This window comes from Mobula birostris, chromosome 6, assembly GCF_030028105.1.
Source record: "Mobula birostris isolate sMobBir1 chromosome 6, sMobBir1.hap1, whole genome shotgun sequence".
Taxonomy (NCBI): domain Eukaryota; kingdom Metazoa; phylum Chordata; class Chondrichthyes; order Myliobatiformes; family Myliobatidae; genus Mobula; species Mobula birostris.
This window is the reverse complement of record NC_092375.1, coordinates 118,703,724-118,719,984: the sequence shown is the minus strand read 5'-3', so window position 1 is coordinate 118,719,984 and position 16,261 is coordinate 118,703,724. Positions and strand designations below refer to the sequence as shown.

Sequence of the window (16,261 nt, the reverse complement as noted above, 5' to 3'; positions counted from 1 at the left end):
TCCAACTAGAATAAGTCCCTTGGATCACTAGCCACTGTCTTCTATGGGCAAGCTAGTTCTGAATCCAAATGACAAATTCACCGTAGATCCCAAACATCTTAGATTAGATTAGATTATGAGGACACTCAGTCCTCATTTATTGTCATTTAGAAATGCATGCATTGAGAAATGATACAATGTTCCTCCAGTATGATATCACAGAAACACAGGACCGACCAAGACTAAAACTGACAAAACCACATAATTATAACATATAGCTACAACAGTACAAGCAATACCGTAATTTGATAAAGATCAGACCATGGGCACGGTGAAAAAAGGTCTCAAAGTCCCGATCACCCATCTTCTCATGGAGACGGTAGAAGGGAGAAACTCTCCCTGCCATGAACCTCCAGCACCGCAAACTTGCCGATGCAGCACCATTGGAAGCACCCGACCACAGCCAACTCTGAGTCCATCTGAAAACTTCGAGCCTCTGACCAGCCCTCCGACACCGAGCACCGAGCACCATCTCCGCCGAGCGCTTCAACCCTGCTCCGGCCGCCGAGCGACAAGCAAAGCCGAGGACTCAGGGCCTTTCCCTCCGGAGATTCTGGATCACCCATCTTAATCTTCTGGATGAGCCTCCCATGAGGGATCTTGTCAAACACTTGACTAAGACCCATGTGTGTGTTACTAAAATCCATGTAGACAACATCCACGGCTCTACCTTCATCAATCACCCTTGTCACCTCACCAAAAAACTCATTCAAGTTAGTAAGACACAACTTGCCCCATACAAAGTCAGGCTTGCTCTCCCTAATTAGGCCATGGCATTCCAAATGTTCATGGAACCCACTTGTTCACAAGAGAAACATAAATTGTATACTTATGTTACAATAAAACATAACTCAAGCAAAGAGAAAGTTAATTTTAGTGCAAAGTGACCAAAGTGGTCATAATGCTGCTGAACAGGTTTTGCCAGTTGGTTCAGTAACTGACTGTTTGAAGAGAGATAGTTGTTCCAGAAACTGGTAGTGTGGTACTGCAGGTTCCTGTACCTCCTACCTGATGGTAGCTGCGGAGGGATGGCATGGATTGGATGCTGGAGATCTTTGATAATGGATGCAGCCTTTTTGATGCAGCACCTCGTGTAGACATTACTAATGGTGGGGAGGGATGTGCCCTGATGTACTGAGCAGATTCCACTCATCGCTGCAGCTTTTAACATTCTTGTGCATTTGAGTTGCCATATCAGATCATGATGCAACCAATCAGGATGCTTTCAACAGTATACCTGTACAAATTTGTTAGAGTGTTCAATAACAAGTCAAACCTGCTAAGAAAGTAAATATACTGGCATATATTAAGATTGTATTGATACGCCTAGCCCAGGACAGCTCATCTGATATACTAACGCCCAGTAATTTAAAGCAGCAGACTCCCCAGTGTAGACCGGTACATTTTCATCCACTTTCCCCTTCCCGGAACCAGCAATCAGCTCTTTAGTTTTGTTTACAATAAGCAAGAGATTGTTGTTACAACACCACTCAACCAAGTACCCCAACCTGCTCCAGTGAACTGACTCATGGCCAGCCGTGCTGTCATCAGCAACTTCGAAGGTGGCATTGGAACTGTGCTTAGCAGACAGTTACAGTATGTGTGCACTAGAACACAAAACACTACAGCTCAGGACCTTTGGCCAGCAATGTTGTGCCAACCTTTTCAAAGATCAGCCTAACCCTACCTTCCTACATAGCTCTCAATTTTTCTAATATTAATGAGCCTATCTAGGAGTTTATTAAATGCCACTCATGTATCTGCCTTTAGGACTAAGCCTGGTGGGGCATTTCATGCATCCACTCTCTCTGTATAAAGAACTTACCTCAGCCATTCCCCTTTACTTTCCTCCAATCACTGTAAAATTATACCCCCTTGTATTAGTCAGAACTGAAAACAATATCCCAAGTGTGGTCAAACCAGAGTTTTACAGAGCTTTAAAATTATGGGAAAAAGTTTTCTGGCTATCTGCTCTGTCCATGCCTCTTAACATCTTGTGTGCCTCTATCAAGTTACTTCTTAGCCTCTGTAACTCCAAAGGGAAAAGCCCTAGCTTGCTTAACCTATCTTCATGAGACATGACCTCTAGTCCAGACAGCATCCTGGTAAATCTCCTCTACACCACCTCCAAAGGTTCTTTATCCTTACTATAATGAGATGACCAGAACTGAAAACAATATCCCAAATGTGGTCCAACCAGAGCTTATAGAGTTGCAACCTTACCTTATGGCCCTTGAACTCAGTCCCTCAACTAGTGAAAGCCAACACACCATACACCTTCTTTAAAACCTTATCAACTTCCGGGTTAACTTTGAGGGATCTATGAATGTGGACCTCAAGATTTCTCTGTTCATCCACACTGTTAAGAATTCTGCCATAACCCCCGTATTCTGCCTTCAAATTTGTCCTTCCAAAATGAATCATTTTATACTTTTCTAAGCCCAGGATCAGCACCCCATCACTATGTTCAGGTGCTCCCTTCCCTGGATGCACAGGTCTTACCTGTCTTACTTCCTCCAACACCAGTGTTGAGATCCAGGCGTAGAGAAGGTACTCCCTAAAGGAAGGCTTGCTCTGGAAATCAATCAGGAGAACATAGGAGAAGAGCCAGAGGAAGCCAAAATAAGCCATCACGTTCCAATAAAATACCACCACTGGAGCTGTGTAGAATGCTCTCAACTGCTGCCAACAGGATAAAGGCTTTGTGTCCTGCTCATTGCTGCAAACAAACCAGAATTTCAATGTTCAAAGATCAATGCAAATGTATTATCAAAGTAGATTTATGTCACCATATACAACCCTGAGATTTGTTTTCTTGCAGGCATACTCAATAAATCCATTAATCATAATAGAATCAATGAAAGACTGCAGCTAACAGGCCAGACAAAAAAATGCAAATACAAAAATAAATAAATAAATAAATAAATAAGCAATAAACATCTAGTTCATGAGATGAAGAGTCTTTGAAAGTGAGTTCACAAGTTGTGGGAATAGTTCAGAAATGGGGCTTGTGAAATTGAGTGAAGTTATTACTTTTGGTTCATGAGCCTGATGGTTGAGGGGTAGTAACTGTTCCTGAAGCCGGTGATGTAAGTCCTGAGACTCCTGCACCTTCTTCCTGATGGTTGAGGGGTAATAACTGTTCCTGAAGCTAGTGATGTGAGTGAAAGTGTACAGATAAAATTTACATGGATGCTGCCAGTACTTGAGGACCTGACTTATAGGGAGAAGGGTGAATAGGTTAGGACTTTATTTGGCTTCATCTCGACAGTAGAGGAAGCAGGATCTCCCAGTGGCCACACATTTTAAATCCACGTCCCATTTCCATTCCGATATGTCAATCCATGGCCTCCTCTACTGTCGAGATGAAGCCACACTCAGGTTGGAGGAACAACACCTTATATTCTGTCTGGGTAGCCTCCAACCTGATGGCATGAACATTGATTTCTCTAACTTCCGTTAATGCCCCTCCTCCCCTTCTTATCCCATCACTAATTATTTTTTCTCTCTTTCCCTCTCACAATAACTCCTTGCCTGTTCTGCATCTCCCTCTGGTGCTCCTCTCCCCCTTTCTTTTGGTGGCATGCTATAGTAGTATTTAGCGCAATCACGTTACAGCATCACTGAACACAGACTGGGGTTCAACTCCTGCTGCTGCCTGTAAGGGGTATGAACGTCCTTTCTGTGACTGGATGCATTTCCTCCAACTCCTCCAATTTCCTTCCGCATTCCAAAGGCATACAGGTCAAGATGAGTGAGCTGCAGCTAAGCTATTTTGGCACCAGAAGCATTGTGAGCCCCAGCTCTATTCTGCTGTGTTGGTCATTGATGCAAAACAAACGTTTCACTGTATGTTTTGATGTACACATTACAAATAAAACTAATCTTTTAATCTATTTTTAAGACTTTCATCTTCCCTTAATCCTAAGCCATCTTCTTTTTGATACCCATACCACAGGAAAAAGATTCTGAATATGTAACCACTTATAATTTTATAACCTTATATGGGGTCACCTTTTTCATTTGCTGCAGGGAAAACAGGCACAGCCTATGCCGTAACCAAGGTGCTTCATTCTCCTGTAGGGCGGTGACCAAAACTATACTCAATAGTCAAGTGCAGCTTAACAAGTATTTTGTAATGTTGCAACGTAACATTGCAACTTCTAAATTCTATGGTCCAAATGATGCAGTCAATCATGCCATATATCTTCTTCATAACTTTTTCTATCTGTGTTGCCACTTACAGGAAAATAAGGACTTGAATCCCAAGGTCCCTCCTTTATTATGTGTACCTTCCTTGCTATTCCCAATCTTTCTGTTCATCTAGAAGTCCTGGCATTCATTTCCTACCTTTCTTTTTCACAGGAATGTAGACAGACCCAGGAACGTCGAGTAGCACAGTACTCTCTGTGTCACTTTTGTACAGGACATACCTATCCCAGAAGAGATCCCAATGATCCAAGAACCTGAGTCCCTGCTCCCTGTACCAGCTTCTCAGCCATGCATTTATCTGTCCAATCATCCTGCTTCTACCCTCACTAGCACGTGGTACAGGTAGCAATCCAGAAATTACTGCCCTGGAGGTCCTGCTTCTCAGCTTTCTGCCTAGTTCACTGAATTCTTTCCTCAGGACCTCTTTGCTTTTCCTTCCTATGTCATTGGTACCAATATGTACCAAGACACCTGGCTGCTCTCCCTCCCCCTTCAAAATGTCGTGGACGTGATCTGTGACAACCCTGACCATGGAAGGTGGAAGGCAACATACCATCCGGGTGTCCCGTTCACATCCACAGAATATCCTATCTGTTCCTCTGATTGGAATTAAAATAGTTGGTCACTGGGGTATCCTCTTTTGGACAGAGCGAAGGTACTCGAGTGGGCAAAACGTTATTCTGAAGCCAAATGGCTTTGGTCTGAGACCTCCTATCAGGGAAAATGTTATCTGTCAAACCCTTTGAGAATCTGATATCAGAAGTAAACAAAAAGAAAACATTGAGTCAATCAGCAAATGTGCAGTGAATTACTGAGCATTGGCCAGGACTCACTATATCAGGACTTGCGGTATGCTGTGCGGTGGAGGTGTTTTAACAATCAGCCCAGCCTCGCTCAGTGGTGCCTTATTCCTCTGTTCTTCATGCCTGGAAAGAAAAAAACCGGATTGTCAGTCAGATTTTAGACAGAGGCTGGAGCCACCTCTGTCAGACTGTATCCTCATCAGCCTTGCTCTCATTCGAGTCATGGAGTTACACTGCTCCATACTGACAAAACTGTCTCCCTGAGCTGCATTTGACCCATCTCCCTCTAAAGCTTTCCTAACCACATGCCTGTCTAAATATCTCTTAAATTTGTAATTATAGGCCACCACTGCCACTTCCTCTGGCAGCTCATTCCACTCCGTGTGGAAATCTTGCCTCTTACTTCCCATTTAAATCTTTCCTTGCGTACTTTAAACTACTGTACTCCAGTTTTAGATTCCCTTGCCCTGGGAAAAATATTGTGACCATTTATGACCGCAATAGTTTTATTAATTCCTCTTAGATGTCCCCACAGGCAGCTTTGCTCCAAAGAAAATAGTCCCAACCTATCCAGTCTCCCCTTATAACACCAATCAAACAGTTTCAGCAATATTATCATGATTCTTTTCTGCAAACTTTAAAGTTTAATCATGCCTTTCCAATAGCTGGGTGACTGGAATATTCTGGCTGTATTCTCAGCAATGTATTGCACATTAGTACTATGATGTCGTGCTCTTGTACCTGATGCACTCGGTAAGCTCTAGGCTCATAAATGTGCCTTCAGATGCACCATTCCAGAGTGTGTCTGTGCAGGAGAAGAGAGTGTAGTTGCCTGAGATATTGTATACTTGTAGTTAGGTAGGTAGGTAGATAGGTGTGTGTGTGTGTGTGTGTGTGTGTGTGTGTGTGTGTGTGTGTGTGTGTGCGCGTGTGTGTGTGTGTGTGTGGGGGGGGCAGTTAACATTAGTTGGAAATGGCTCAAATCCCCATTAACTCACCATGGCGTTGGGACAACTCCCTCTTAGCATACCCTGCAAACAGCTCAACATCTTATTGGCATACATTGGGAAAGTGTTGACACCCCATTAACATTCCTTGAGAATGGATTGACACCCCAATATATTCCATCTAAATCGGTCAACTCCCCATTAGTACCCCTTGGGAATGGTTCAATACACCATTAACGTTCCTGGAAATATGTCAACACTCCAACAGTATTCCTTGGGAATGGGTCAACAGCCCATTAACATTCCTTGAGAATGGATTGGCAACTCAATAGCATTCCATCTAAGTAGGTCAATGTCCCACTAGCACTCCTCGGGAACATGTTAACACATCATTAGCATTCCTTTGGGGTGGGTTATCATCCCATTAGCACTCCTTGGGAATATGTCAACACTGCATTATCATTCCAAGGGAATGGGGCAACTCCAGCTCACATTAACCAGGAATAGTTTTTCTGCCCAAAACATCGACTCTTTATTCCTTTCTATAGATGCTGCCTGTCTTGCCGAGTCCTCCAATATTTTGTGTGCGTTACTCTGGATTTCCAACATCTGCAGGATTTCTTGTGTCTATCTAAAATAAAAAGCAATACATAGAGGTACCAGCTAGAGAAGGGGCAGTGTTGGATCTCTTGTTAGGGAATGAGATAGGGTAGGTGAGAACTTTTGTTGGGGAGAACTTCGGGCCCAGTGATCACGATACAATTAGTTTCAGTGTAATTATGAGAAGGATAGGACTGGACCTAGGATTGAGATTTTTGATTGGAGAAAGGCTAACTTTGAGGAGATGTGAAAGGATTTAGAAGGAGTGGATTGGGAAAATTTGTTTTATGGGAAGGATGTAACAGAGAAATGGAGGTCATTTAAAGGTGAAATTTTGAGGGTTCAGATTCTTTATGTTCCTGTTAGGTTGAAAGGAAAGGTTAAATGCTTGAGAGAGCCATGGTTTTCAAGAGATATTAGAAATTTGGTTCAGAAAAAGAGAGATCTTCAATAAATATAGGCAGCTTGGAGTTAATGAGGTATTCGAGGAATATAAAGAATGTAAAAAGAATCTTAAGAAAGAAATTAGAAAAGGTAAAAGAAGATAGGAGGCTGCTTTGGCAAGTAAGGAGAAAATAAATCCAAAGGGTTTCTACAGTTATGTTAGTGGCAAAAGGATAGTGAGGGATAAAATTGGTCCCTTGGAGAATCAGAGTGGACGGCTGTGTGCAGAGCCAAAAGAGATGGGGGAGATTTTGAACAATTTCTATTCGGTATTCAGAAGGATATTGAATTGTGTAAGGTAAAGGAAACAGGTAGGGTAGTTATGGAAAGTATGACAATTAAAGAAGAGGAAGTACTGACACTTTTAAGGAATATAAAAGTGGATAAGTCTCTGGGTCCGGACAAGATATTCCCTAGGACTTTGAGGGAAGTTAGTGTGGAAATAGCAGGGGCTCTGACAGAAATATTTCAAATGTCATTAGAAACGGGGATGGTGCCGGAGGATTGGCGTATTGCTCATGTGGTTCCAGTGTTTAAAAAGGGTTCTAAGAGTAAACCTGGCAATTATCGGCCTGTGAGTTTGATGTCAGTGGTGGGTAAATTGATGGAAAGTATTCTTAGAGATGGTATATATAATTTTCTGGATAAACAGGGTCTGATTAGGAACAGTCAACATGGATTTGTGCGTGGAAGGTCATGTTTGACAAATCTTATTGAATTTTTTGATGAGGTTACTAAGAAAGTTGACGAGGGTAAAACGGTGGATGTTGTCTATATGGACTTCAGTAAGGCTTTTGACAAGGTTCCACACGGAAGGTTAGTTAGGAAGGCTCAATCGTTAGGCATTAATATGGAAGTAGTAAAATGGATTCAGCAGTGGCTAGATGGGAGACGCCAGAGAGTAGTGGTGGATAACTGTTTGTCAGATTGGAGGACGGTGTGTAGCGGTGTGCCTCAGGGATCTGTACTGGGTCCAATGTTGTTTGTAATATATATTAATGATCTGGATGATGGGGTGGTAAATTGGATTAGTAAGTATGCAGATGATACTAAGATAGGTGGTGTTGTGGATGATGAGGTAGGTTTTCAAAGCTTGCGGAGAGATTTAGGACAGTTAGAAGAGTGGGCTGAAAGATGGCAGATGGAGCTTAATGCTGAAAAATGTGAGCTGCTACATTTTGGTAGAACTAATCAAAATAGGACATACATGGTAAATGGTAGGGCATTGAAGAATGCTTTAGAACAGAGGGATCTAGGAATAATGGTGCATAGTTCCCTGAAGATGGAATCTCATGTGGATAGTGTGGTGAAGAAAGCTTTTGGTTTGCTGGCCTTTATTAATCAGAGCATTGAGTATAGGAGTTGGGATGTAATGTTGAATTTGTATAAGGCGTTGGTAAGACCAAATGTAAAGTTTTGGTCACCGAATTATAGGAAGGATGTCAATAAAATTGAGAGAGTACAGAGGAAGTTTACTAAAATGTTGCCTGGGTTTCATCTCCTAAGTTACAGAGAAAGGTTGAACAAGTTAGGTCTTAATTCTTTGGAGCGTAGAAGGTTGAGGGGAGACAATAGAGGTATTTAAAATTATGAGGGGGATTGATAGAGTTGACGTGGTTAGACTTTTTCCATTGAGAGTGGGGAAGTTTCAAACAAGAGGGCATGGGTTGAGAATTAGAGGACAAAAGTTTAGGGGTAACATGAGGGGGAACTTCTTTACTCAGAGAGTGGTAGCTGTGTGGAATGAGCTTCAAGCAGAAGTGGTTGAAGCAGGTTCTATGTTGTCGTTTAAAATTAAATTGGATAGATATATGGACAGGAAAGGAATGGAGGGTTATGGGCTGAGTGCAGGTCGGTGGGAATAGGTTAGGGTAAGAGTTCGGCACAGACTAGAAGGGCCGAGATGGCTTGTTTCCGTGCTGCAATTATTATACGGTTATATGGTTATATGGTTACATCCATTGACTATTATTCCTAGAGCATTGGGTATATTTAAAGCAAAATTTGACAGGTTCTTGATTAGTCAGGGTGTCAAAGGTTATGGGGAGTTGGAAGGAAAATGGGGTTGAGAGAGGTAATGAATCAGCCATGATAGAATGATGGATTGGACTTCATGGGCTGCATGGCCTAATTGTGCTCCTCTATCTTATGGTCTAAATTAAGCTGTCAGGTTTCTCTCAGTTAAAGGATAGGCATTCTGCTACTAATCACTGTGTCTTTATTTCAGCTTATGCTAGTCACACTATGAACTATGGTGGGGAGAGAGTCACTCCATCACTCTGCTAGCCAATCTCCGTCTGGCATCTCATTAGGTAGCCACGCCTTCCCACAAATGCTATTCCCAGTCCCTGCACCTTCATTTCCAGTCTTGGGGCAAGTAGTGATGAGCACCCTATCCATCACCAGCTCTGCTCAGAGCTCCAGGCCAGACATGATGACGGAGAGCGACCAAGTCTGGCAGAGGCAGATTTGTAAGAGTGATCAGACTCTTACCTGAAAGTGATGAGCTTCGAGTAGATGACGGGCCAGAGTATCAAGCAGAGAAGCACCTGCCAAATATGTGTGTCTACAGAGAGATCCCCCCACCAGATTTTGGTCAGCAAGTCCTGCAGAGAGAGAGAAAAACAATCAGGTGTTGTTAAAGTGGAAAAAGTGTAGCTACCAACAAGAGTTAGCACCACACCACAGGGACTACCAGCAGTATTTATCAAAAACAATGATAGGGATAATTATTAATTCATAATAATGATTAATCAATAATTAATCGATGGGAGGGCAGAATGAAAGAAATGGAGAGCAGCAGCTTCAGGCCAGTGGAACACGTCAAGTCACGTTACAAAGATACTGCTTTTCTCCCAGTTCACACAGGAACAACAGAGCTCTGGATAGCTTCAGAGTAACAAGTTGAGGGCAGACCATAGTCGCTGCACTTCCACTGTGATCCGCTTCATAAACTCAGCACCCACTCAGTGAAACAGATGCAAGTCAGACCTGAACCCCTCCGTGTGCCATGAACTTCTTGCTGTCAGCTTCCAATGCCAGGCGCAAGCATGTGGTGTTTCCCCAGGTCGAAGAAACCCGAACCAGCAGCTTTTGTGCACGCTTGGCATGTTTCCTGTAGCACTTGCTGAAAAGCCCTTTTGTCAAAGAGAGGAGATTAATTACACAATAATCAGAGAACAATATTCTGAGAACATCATAGTCATTCCTGATGGTGAGATTGATGGCAGTATAGCCCAGTCAGATCAGATTGTATACTTCCCACAAGGCAGGTGTGAGTTCTCAACTCAGCGCTTTTTGAAATGACTTATTAAAAATGTATCTGTTGCTGTAGCTGTCATTTACTGGTGATTTCCAGAAGAGGGCTAGCCAATACCAGGATGCTGAGACTTAAAGAATGATGCAAAGTTGGGCTTTGACACACTTGCTTACGCAAGCATTTTTATTTCAGGTTTCCTAAAACTGATTTCACAAGGATGACATGGGATACAGATGCTCTGGTGAACAAAAAAAGGAGAAGGCCTTGGGGAAGTACGGGCACCTGGGATCAAAAGAATTCCAGGAAGAATAAATGGGGAAGGACAAAAGGGAGCAGGGGATAGCTTTGGCAGAGACGATTAAGGAGAATCCAGACAAATGTTTTAAGTACTCTATATTAAGAAAAAAAGAGCAACTTGGGAGAGATTAGAAGAATGTGTATTTTTCCTATTTTTACTGTGGAGAAAGACAGCTAGACTGAAAAGAGTTTTCTAATGGAGATAGTCCGCATTACTGCAGAGGTGGTACTAGAAGTCCTAAAACATACAAAGGTAGATAATTCACTAGGGGATGACCAGGTATATCCAAAAATACTAGTGGAAGCTAGAGAAGAAATTGCAGGAGCTGTCACTGCTGAATCTGTGAAATTTATTGCTATGGACAGGTAAAGTCTTTGAGTATATTTAAAGCAGGGATGATAGGTTCTTGATTAGTAAGGGTGTCAAAGGTTATGGGGAGAAGGGAGGAGAATGTGGTTGAGGGGGATAATAAATCAGTATTGATGGAATAGGCTGAATGGCCTAATTCTGCTCTTATGTCTTACAGTCTTATGGCTGAGAGATATGCATCATTGTTAGTGATGGATGAAATGATGCAAGACTGGGTGGTAGGTATGCCATGTCTTTATTTAAGAAGGGCTGCAAAGATAAACCTGAGAACAATAGACCTGTAAGACTGACATCTGTAGTAGGTAAGTTACTAGACAGAATTCTGAGGTATAAGATATACAAGCATGTGTTGGTTAGGAATAGTTAGTATTTCTTTGTGTATGTGAGATATGATCTCACCATCTCACCAATCTGATTGATCGCTTTGAAGAAGTAACCAAGAAGGTCAATGAGAGAAGGGTGGCAGACATAATCTATCTAGACTTCAGAAAGGCTTTTGATGAAATTTCGCATGGTAGACTGCTATGGAACATTAGACTACATGGGATGCAGAGGGAGCTAGCTAATTGGCTATATGGTAGGAAGCAGTGGTTGATTATGGAAGGTTGTTTTTCAACAGAAGGCAGGTGATAAGTGATGGTCCCCAAGCATCAGCGCCAGGCTCATTGCCATTTGAAATCTATGGTATATCTAAGATTTGGATGACAATCAACAAGGCATGGTTAGTAAGTTTGCGGATGACACTAAAATAGGTGGTGTTCTAGACAGTGAAGATGATAATCAAGATTTACAGAGCGATCTTGATCAGCTGGGTAATTGGGCCAAAGAATGGCAGATGAAGTTTAATTCGGATATGTGTGAGGTATTACATTTTGGGAAGACAAATGAGAGTGGGACTTTCATGGTGAATGCTTGGACCCTGGAGAGTGTCGTAGAACAGAGCAACTAGGAGTACAAGCACATGGTTCCCTGAAAGTGGCACTGCAGGTAGATACAGTAGTGAAAGAGATCGCATTTGGAATATTGTGTTCAATTTAGGTCACAAATATGAAAGATGCATTTAGCTGGAAAGGGTGAAGAGATGATTTCCAAAGAAGTTGCTATGAATCGAGAGACTGAGTTGTAGAGAGAGGCTGAGCCGGCTGTGACTTTCTACATTGCATTGTAGGATAATAAGTGCTGATATTATGAAGGTGTATGAAATCTTGATGGACAGAAACAGCATGAATCTGACATGTCTATCCATGGCAACACTCATTTTAGTTCCACTTCCCATTCCCAATCCGAGATGTCCACCCATGGCAAGTGGCCACCCATTTTAATTCCACTTTCTATTCCCATTCCAATATGTCCATCCATAGCCTCCTTCATTGTTCTGATAAGGCCACACTCAGGTCGGAGGAACAACACCTTATCTTCTGTTTGGGTAGCCTCCAACCTGATGGCATGAACATCGACTTCTCAAACCTCCAGTAATGCTCACCCCCCCACCTTCACTATTTCCCATCTCCTTTTCCCTCTCTCACCTTTTCTTCTTGCTCGCCCGTTGCCTCCTTCTTGAGTTCCTCTCCCCTTTTAACTTTCTTTCATGGCCTTCTGCCTCTTCCACCAACTTCCCAGCTCTTTATTCCATTCCACCATCTCCAGGTTTCACATATCACCTGGTGTTTCTCTCTCCCCTCCCCCACCTTTCAAATCTACTCCTCAGTTTTTTTTTCTCCAGTCCTGCAGAAGTGTTTCAGCCTGAAATGTTGACTGTCCTTTTTTCCGTAGATGTTGTCTGGCCTGCTGAGTTCCTCCAACATTTTGTGTGTGTTGCTCAGATTTCCAGCATCTGCAGATTTTCTCTTGTTTATGAATGTGTACAGTCTTTTTCCCAGGATTGAGGAAATAAGAACTACAGGGCATGCCCTTAATGTGAGAAGGAAGAGATTTAATCAGACTTTGAAAGGCAACTCTTTTTTTACACAGAGAATGCTCAGTACATTGCCAGAAGAAGTGGTTGAGGCTGGCACATTAACGACATTTAAAAAATACTTGGATAGGTACATGGATCAAAAAGGTTTAGAGTGATATGGTCCAAACAAGGGCAATTAGGATTATTTTATCTGGGAATTTTGGTTGGTCTGGACTATTTGGACTAAAAGGCCTGTTTTTGTACTGTATGACTATGATCTTATGATTTTAAATCACTGAATTGTCATGTTGGGAAGTAAACTTATGTGTTGTGAATCTGTGAAGATAACAAATGAATCTCAGATACCTGGAATGGGACAATGCAGCTCCTCAATCCATCGCTCATGAAAGTCTTCTCCTCTCTCAACCATGTACTTACTGTACCTATACAAACTTCTCTTAAACAAAACAACTGAACTCACATCTACCATTTTGCCAGCAGCTCATTCCACACTCACACCACCCTCTGTGTGAAGAATTTGCTCCTTATATTCTCCTTAAATATTTCACCTTTCACCCTAGACCTACAACCTCTTGTTCTAATCTCATCCACCCTGAAGGGCAAAAAGTCAGCAATCATCCACCCTATATATAATTTTGTACACCTCCATAAGATCTCCCCTCATTCACTTGCACTCCATTAAACCTATTCAATCTTTCCCTACAAATCAGGTCCTCAGGTCCTGGTAACAACATTCTCAACTTTTTTCTGCACTCTTTCAACGTTATTGACATCTTTCCTGCAGGTAGGTGACCAAAACTACATACAATACTCCAAATTTAGCCTCACCAACATCTTGTATACCTTCAACACAACATCCCAACTCCTGTCTCAATGCCAGGGCAGGATGACAAAAGTTCTCTTTATGTCCCTCTACCTGTGATGCCACTTTCAAGGAATTATGGGTCTGTATTGCCAGGTTCCTTGTTCTATCATATACCTCAGAGCTCTACTGTTAACTGTGTAAGTATTTCCCTGGTTTGTCCTCACAAAGTGCAACAGTCACACTTGTCTGCATTAAATTTCATTTTCCATTTTTGAGCTCATTCTCCAGCTGGCCCAGATCATGCTGCAGGTTCTGATAGTCTTCCCCATTGTCCACTATGACCCCAGCGCTGGTGTCATTTGCAAATTTGGTGATACAATTTATCAATTTATCATTTAAATCATTAATATAAATGATAAACAGAAATGGACCCAACACTGATCCCTCCAGAATACCACTAGTCACAGGTCTCCCATCAGAGGGACAACCATCTGCTAACACTCTCTAACTTGTCCCACTAAATCAATGTTGAACTCAAATGATGCTTCAGTCTGAATGACAAGTAATTTAAATTTCTGGACCAGCCTCGCATGGAGGACTTTGGCAAAGGCCTTGCTAAAGTCCATGTAGACAATATCCACTGTTTTTCCTTCAATGGCTTTCCTGGTAATTTACTCAAAAAACTCTTTACGATTGGCTCACCATGACCTGTCATGCACAAAGCCATGCTGATTATTGCTAAGGCAGACCCTGTCTATCCAAACACCTGTACACCTTGTCTCTTAGGATATCTTCCAGTAATTTACCCACAACTGAGTTCAGACTCCTCAGCCTATAATTTCCCAGATTATTCTTAAACACCTAACAACGTGAGCCACTGTTCAGTCCTTTGGCACCTTACCCCTGGCCAAGAGCCCCTGCAGTTTCCACACTAGCCTCCCACAGGGTCCAAGGGAATATCTTGTCAAGTGCTAGGGGTTTACCCATACTAATCTGCCTCAAGGCAGTAAACACCTCTTCTTCCGCAATCCAGTTTAAGTCCATGACCTCACTACTCTTTTGTCTCAGTTCTACGGACCCTGTGTCTACCTCCTGAGTCACTGCAGAGGCAAACATTTCATGTAAGTTCTCCCCTATTTTTCTGTCTCCATGATTAGATGACCACACTGATCTTAAAGAGGACCAATTTTGTCTAATGCTCTTTTGCTCTTCATAGAGCTATAGAGCTATAGAAGCCCTTTGGATTCTCTTTCACCTAGTCTGCCACAGCAACCTCATGTCTCCTTTCAGCCATTCTGATCACTGTCTTCAGAGTTCTCTTTCATTTCTTATACTCCAGGTGCTTTATTAGTTCCTTTTTGTCTATGACTATTATGCATCCCCTTCTTAACCATGGCCTCAACAACCAAGGTTCTCTAAATCTGTTAGCTTCTCCTTTTTTTTCTAACAGGAACGTACAGGCTCTTTACTTTCAATATTTCACTTTTGAAGGTCTCTCAATTACCAAGCATCCCTTTGCCGGAAAACAGCCCATCCTAATCCGCACCTGCCACATCCCATCCAATGGCATCACGTGGAATTTGATATTGTAGCCATTAGTGAAACTTGGTTGTGGGGGGGAGGGCGGTGTTCTGGCAACTCAATGTTTCAGGGTTCTGTTGTTTTAGACATGATAAAGGGGGAGGTTTTAAAGGAGGAGGGCTGTCATTACCGGTCAGGGAAAATGTCACGGCAGTGCTCAGACAGGACACACTGGAGGGCTCACCTACTGGGGTTATATGGCTGGAACTGAGGAATGCGAAAGGAATAACCATGTTAATGGGATTATATTGTAGATCACCCAATAGTCAATGAATTTTTAGAGCGATAGTAGGTGATAGTGAGTGACTTTAACTTTCCACATTTTGAGTGGGACCCCCAGACTGTAAAAGGACTAGATGGGATAGAGTTTGTCAAAGGCATTACAGAAATAGGTCGAGCTCCCAACTGAAGCTGCGCGTGGATTCACTTTGAAGCAGCAACATGCTGAGAAGGTTGTGGTGAACACATTGAGTGAATTGGTCACACTGCTGTTTAAGGGACTAAGGAAAGGTAAGGAATGGGTGACCAACAGGACGAACAGTAAGAAGAAGGTAGTGCAGGAGACCCCTGTTGTCATCTGTCTCCAGAGAGATGTAACACTTTGGATACTGCTGGGGGAGGTGGCTCATCAGGGGAAGACAGCAGTAGCCAGGATCATGGCACGATGCTCTGCTGCACGGGAGGGCATGGAAAAGAGTGGCACAGCTATTGTGGTAGGGGATTCCATGGTAAGGGGAATAGACAGGCCCTTCTGTGGTTGCAAACAGGACTCCTAGTTAAAGTGTTGTCTCCCAGGTACAAGGGTCAGGGATGTCTCAGCATGGCATTCTGTAAAGGAGGGGTGAACAGCCAGTTATCTTGGGGTGTGTATGTGCCAATGATATAGGAAAAACAGTGGGAGAACAATCTGCAAACTGAACCTAAGGAGCTATATTATGAGTTGAAACATAGGACCTCAAAGGTAATAATCTCTGGACTGCTACTTG

At 42.6% G+C, this 16,261-nt stretch overlaps 1 protein-coding gene across 3 annotated transcripts in view; it reads right to left on the bottom strand.

Moving 5' to 3' along the window:
* The window catches only part of trpm2 (transient receptor potential cation channel, subfamily M, member 2), a 200,612-nt gene that overhangs the window by 77,262 nt on the left and 107,089 nt on the right, over positions 1–16,261 (bottom strand). For all 3 annotated transcript variants that reach the window (XM_072261153.1, XM_072261151.1, XM_072261152.1), the window contains 4 exons: positions 10,037–10,182; positions 9,539–9,651; positions 5,085–5,177; positions 2,542–2,758 (listed from right to left, as the gene is read on the bottom strand). In XM_072261153.1, coding sequence (XP_072117254.1) covers positions 2,542–2,758; positions 5,085–5,177; positions 9,539–9,651; positions 10,037–10,182 — 569 coding nt within the window. The remainder of the gene's footprint in view (positions 1–2,541; positions 2,759–5,084; positions 5,178–9,538; positions 9,652–10,036; positions 10,183–16,261) is intronic.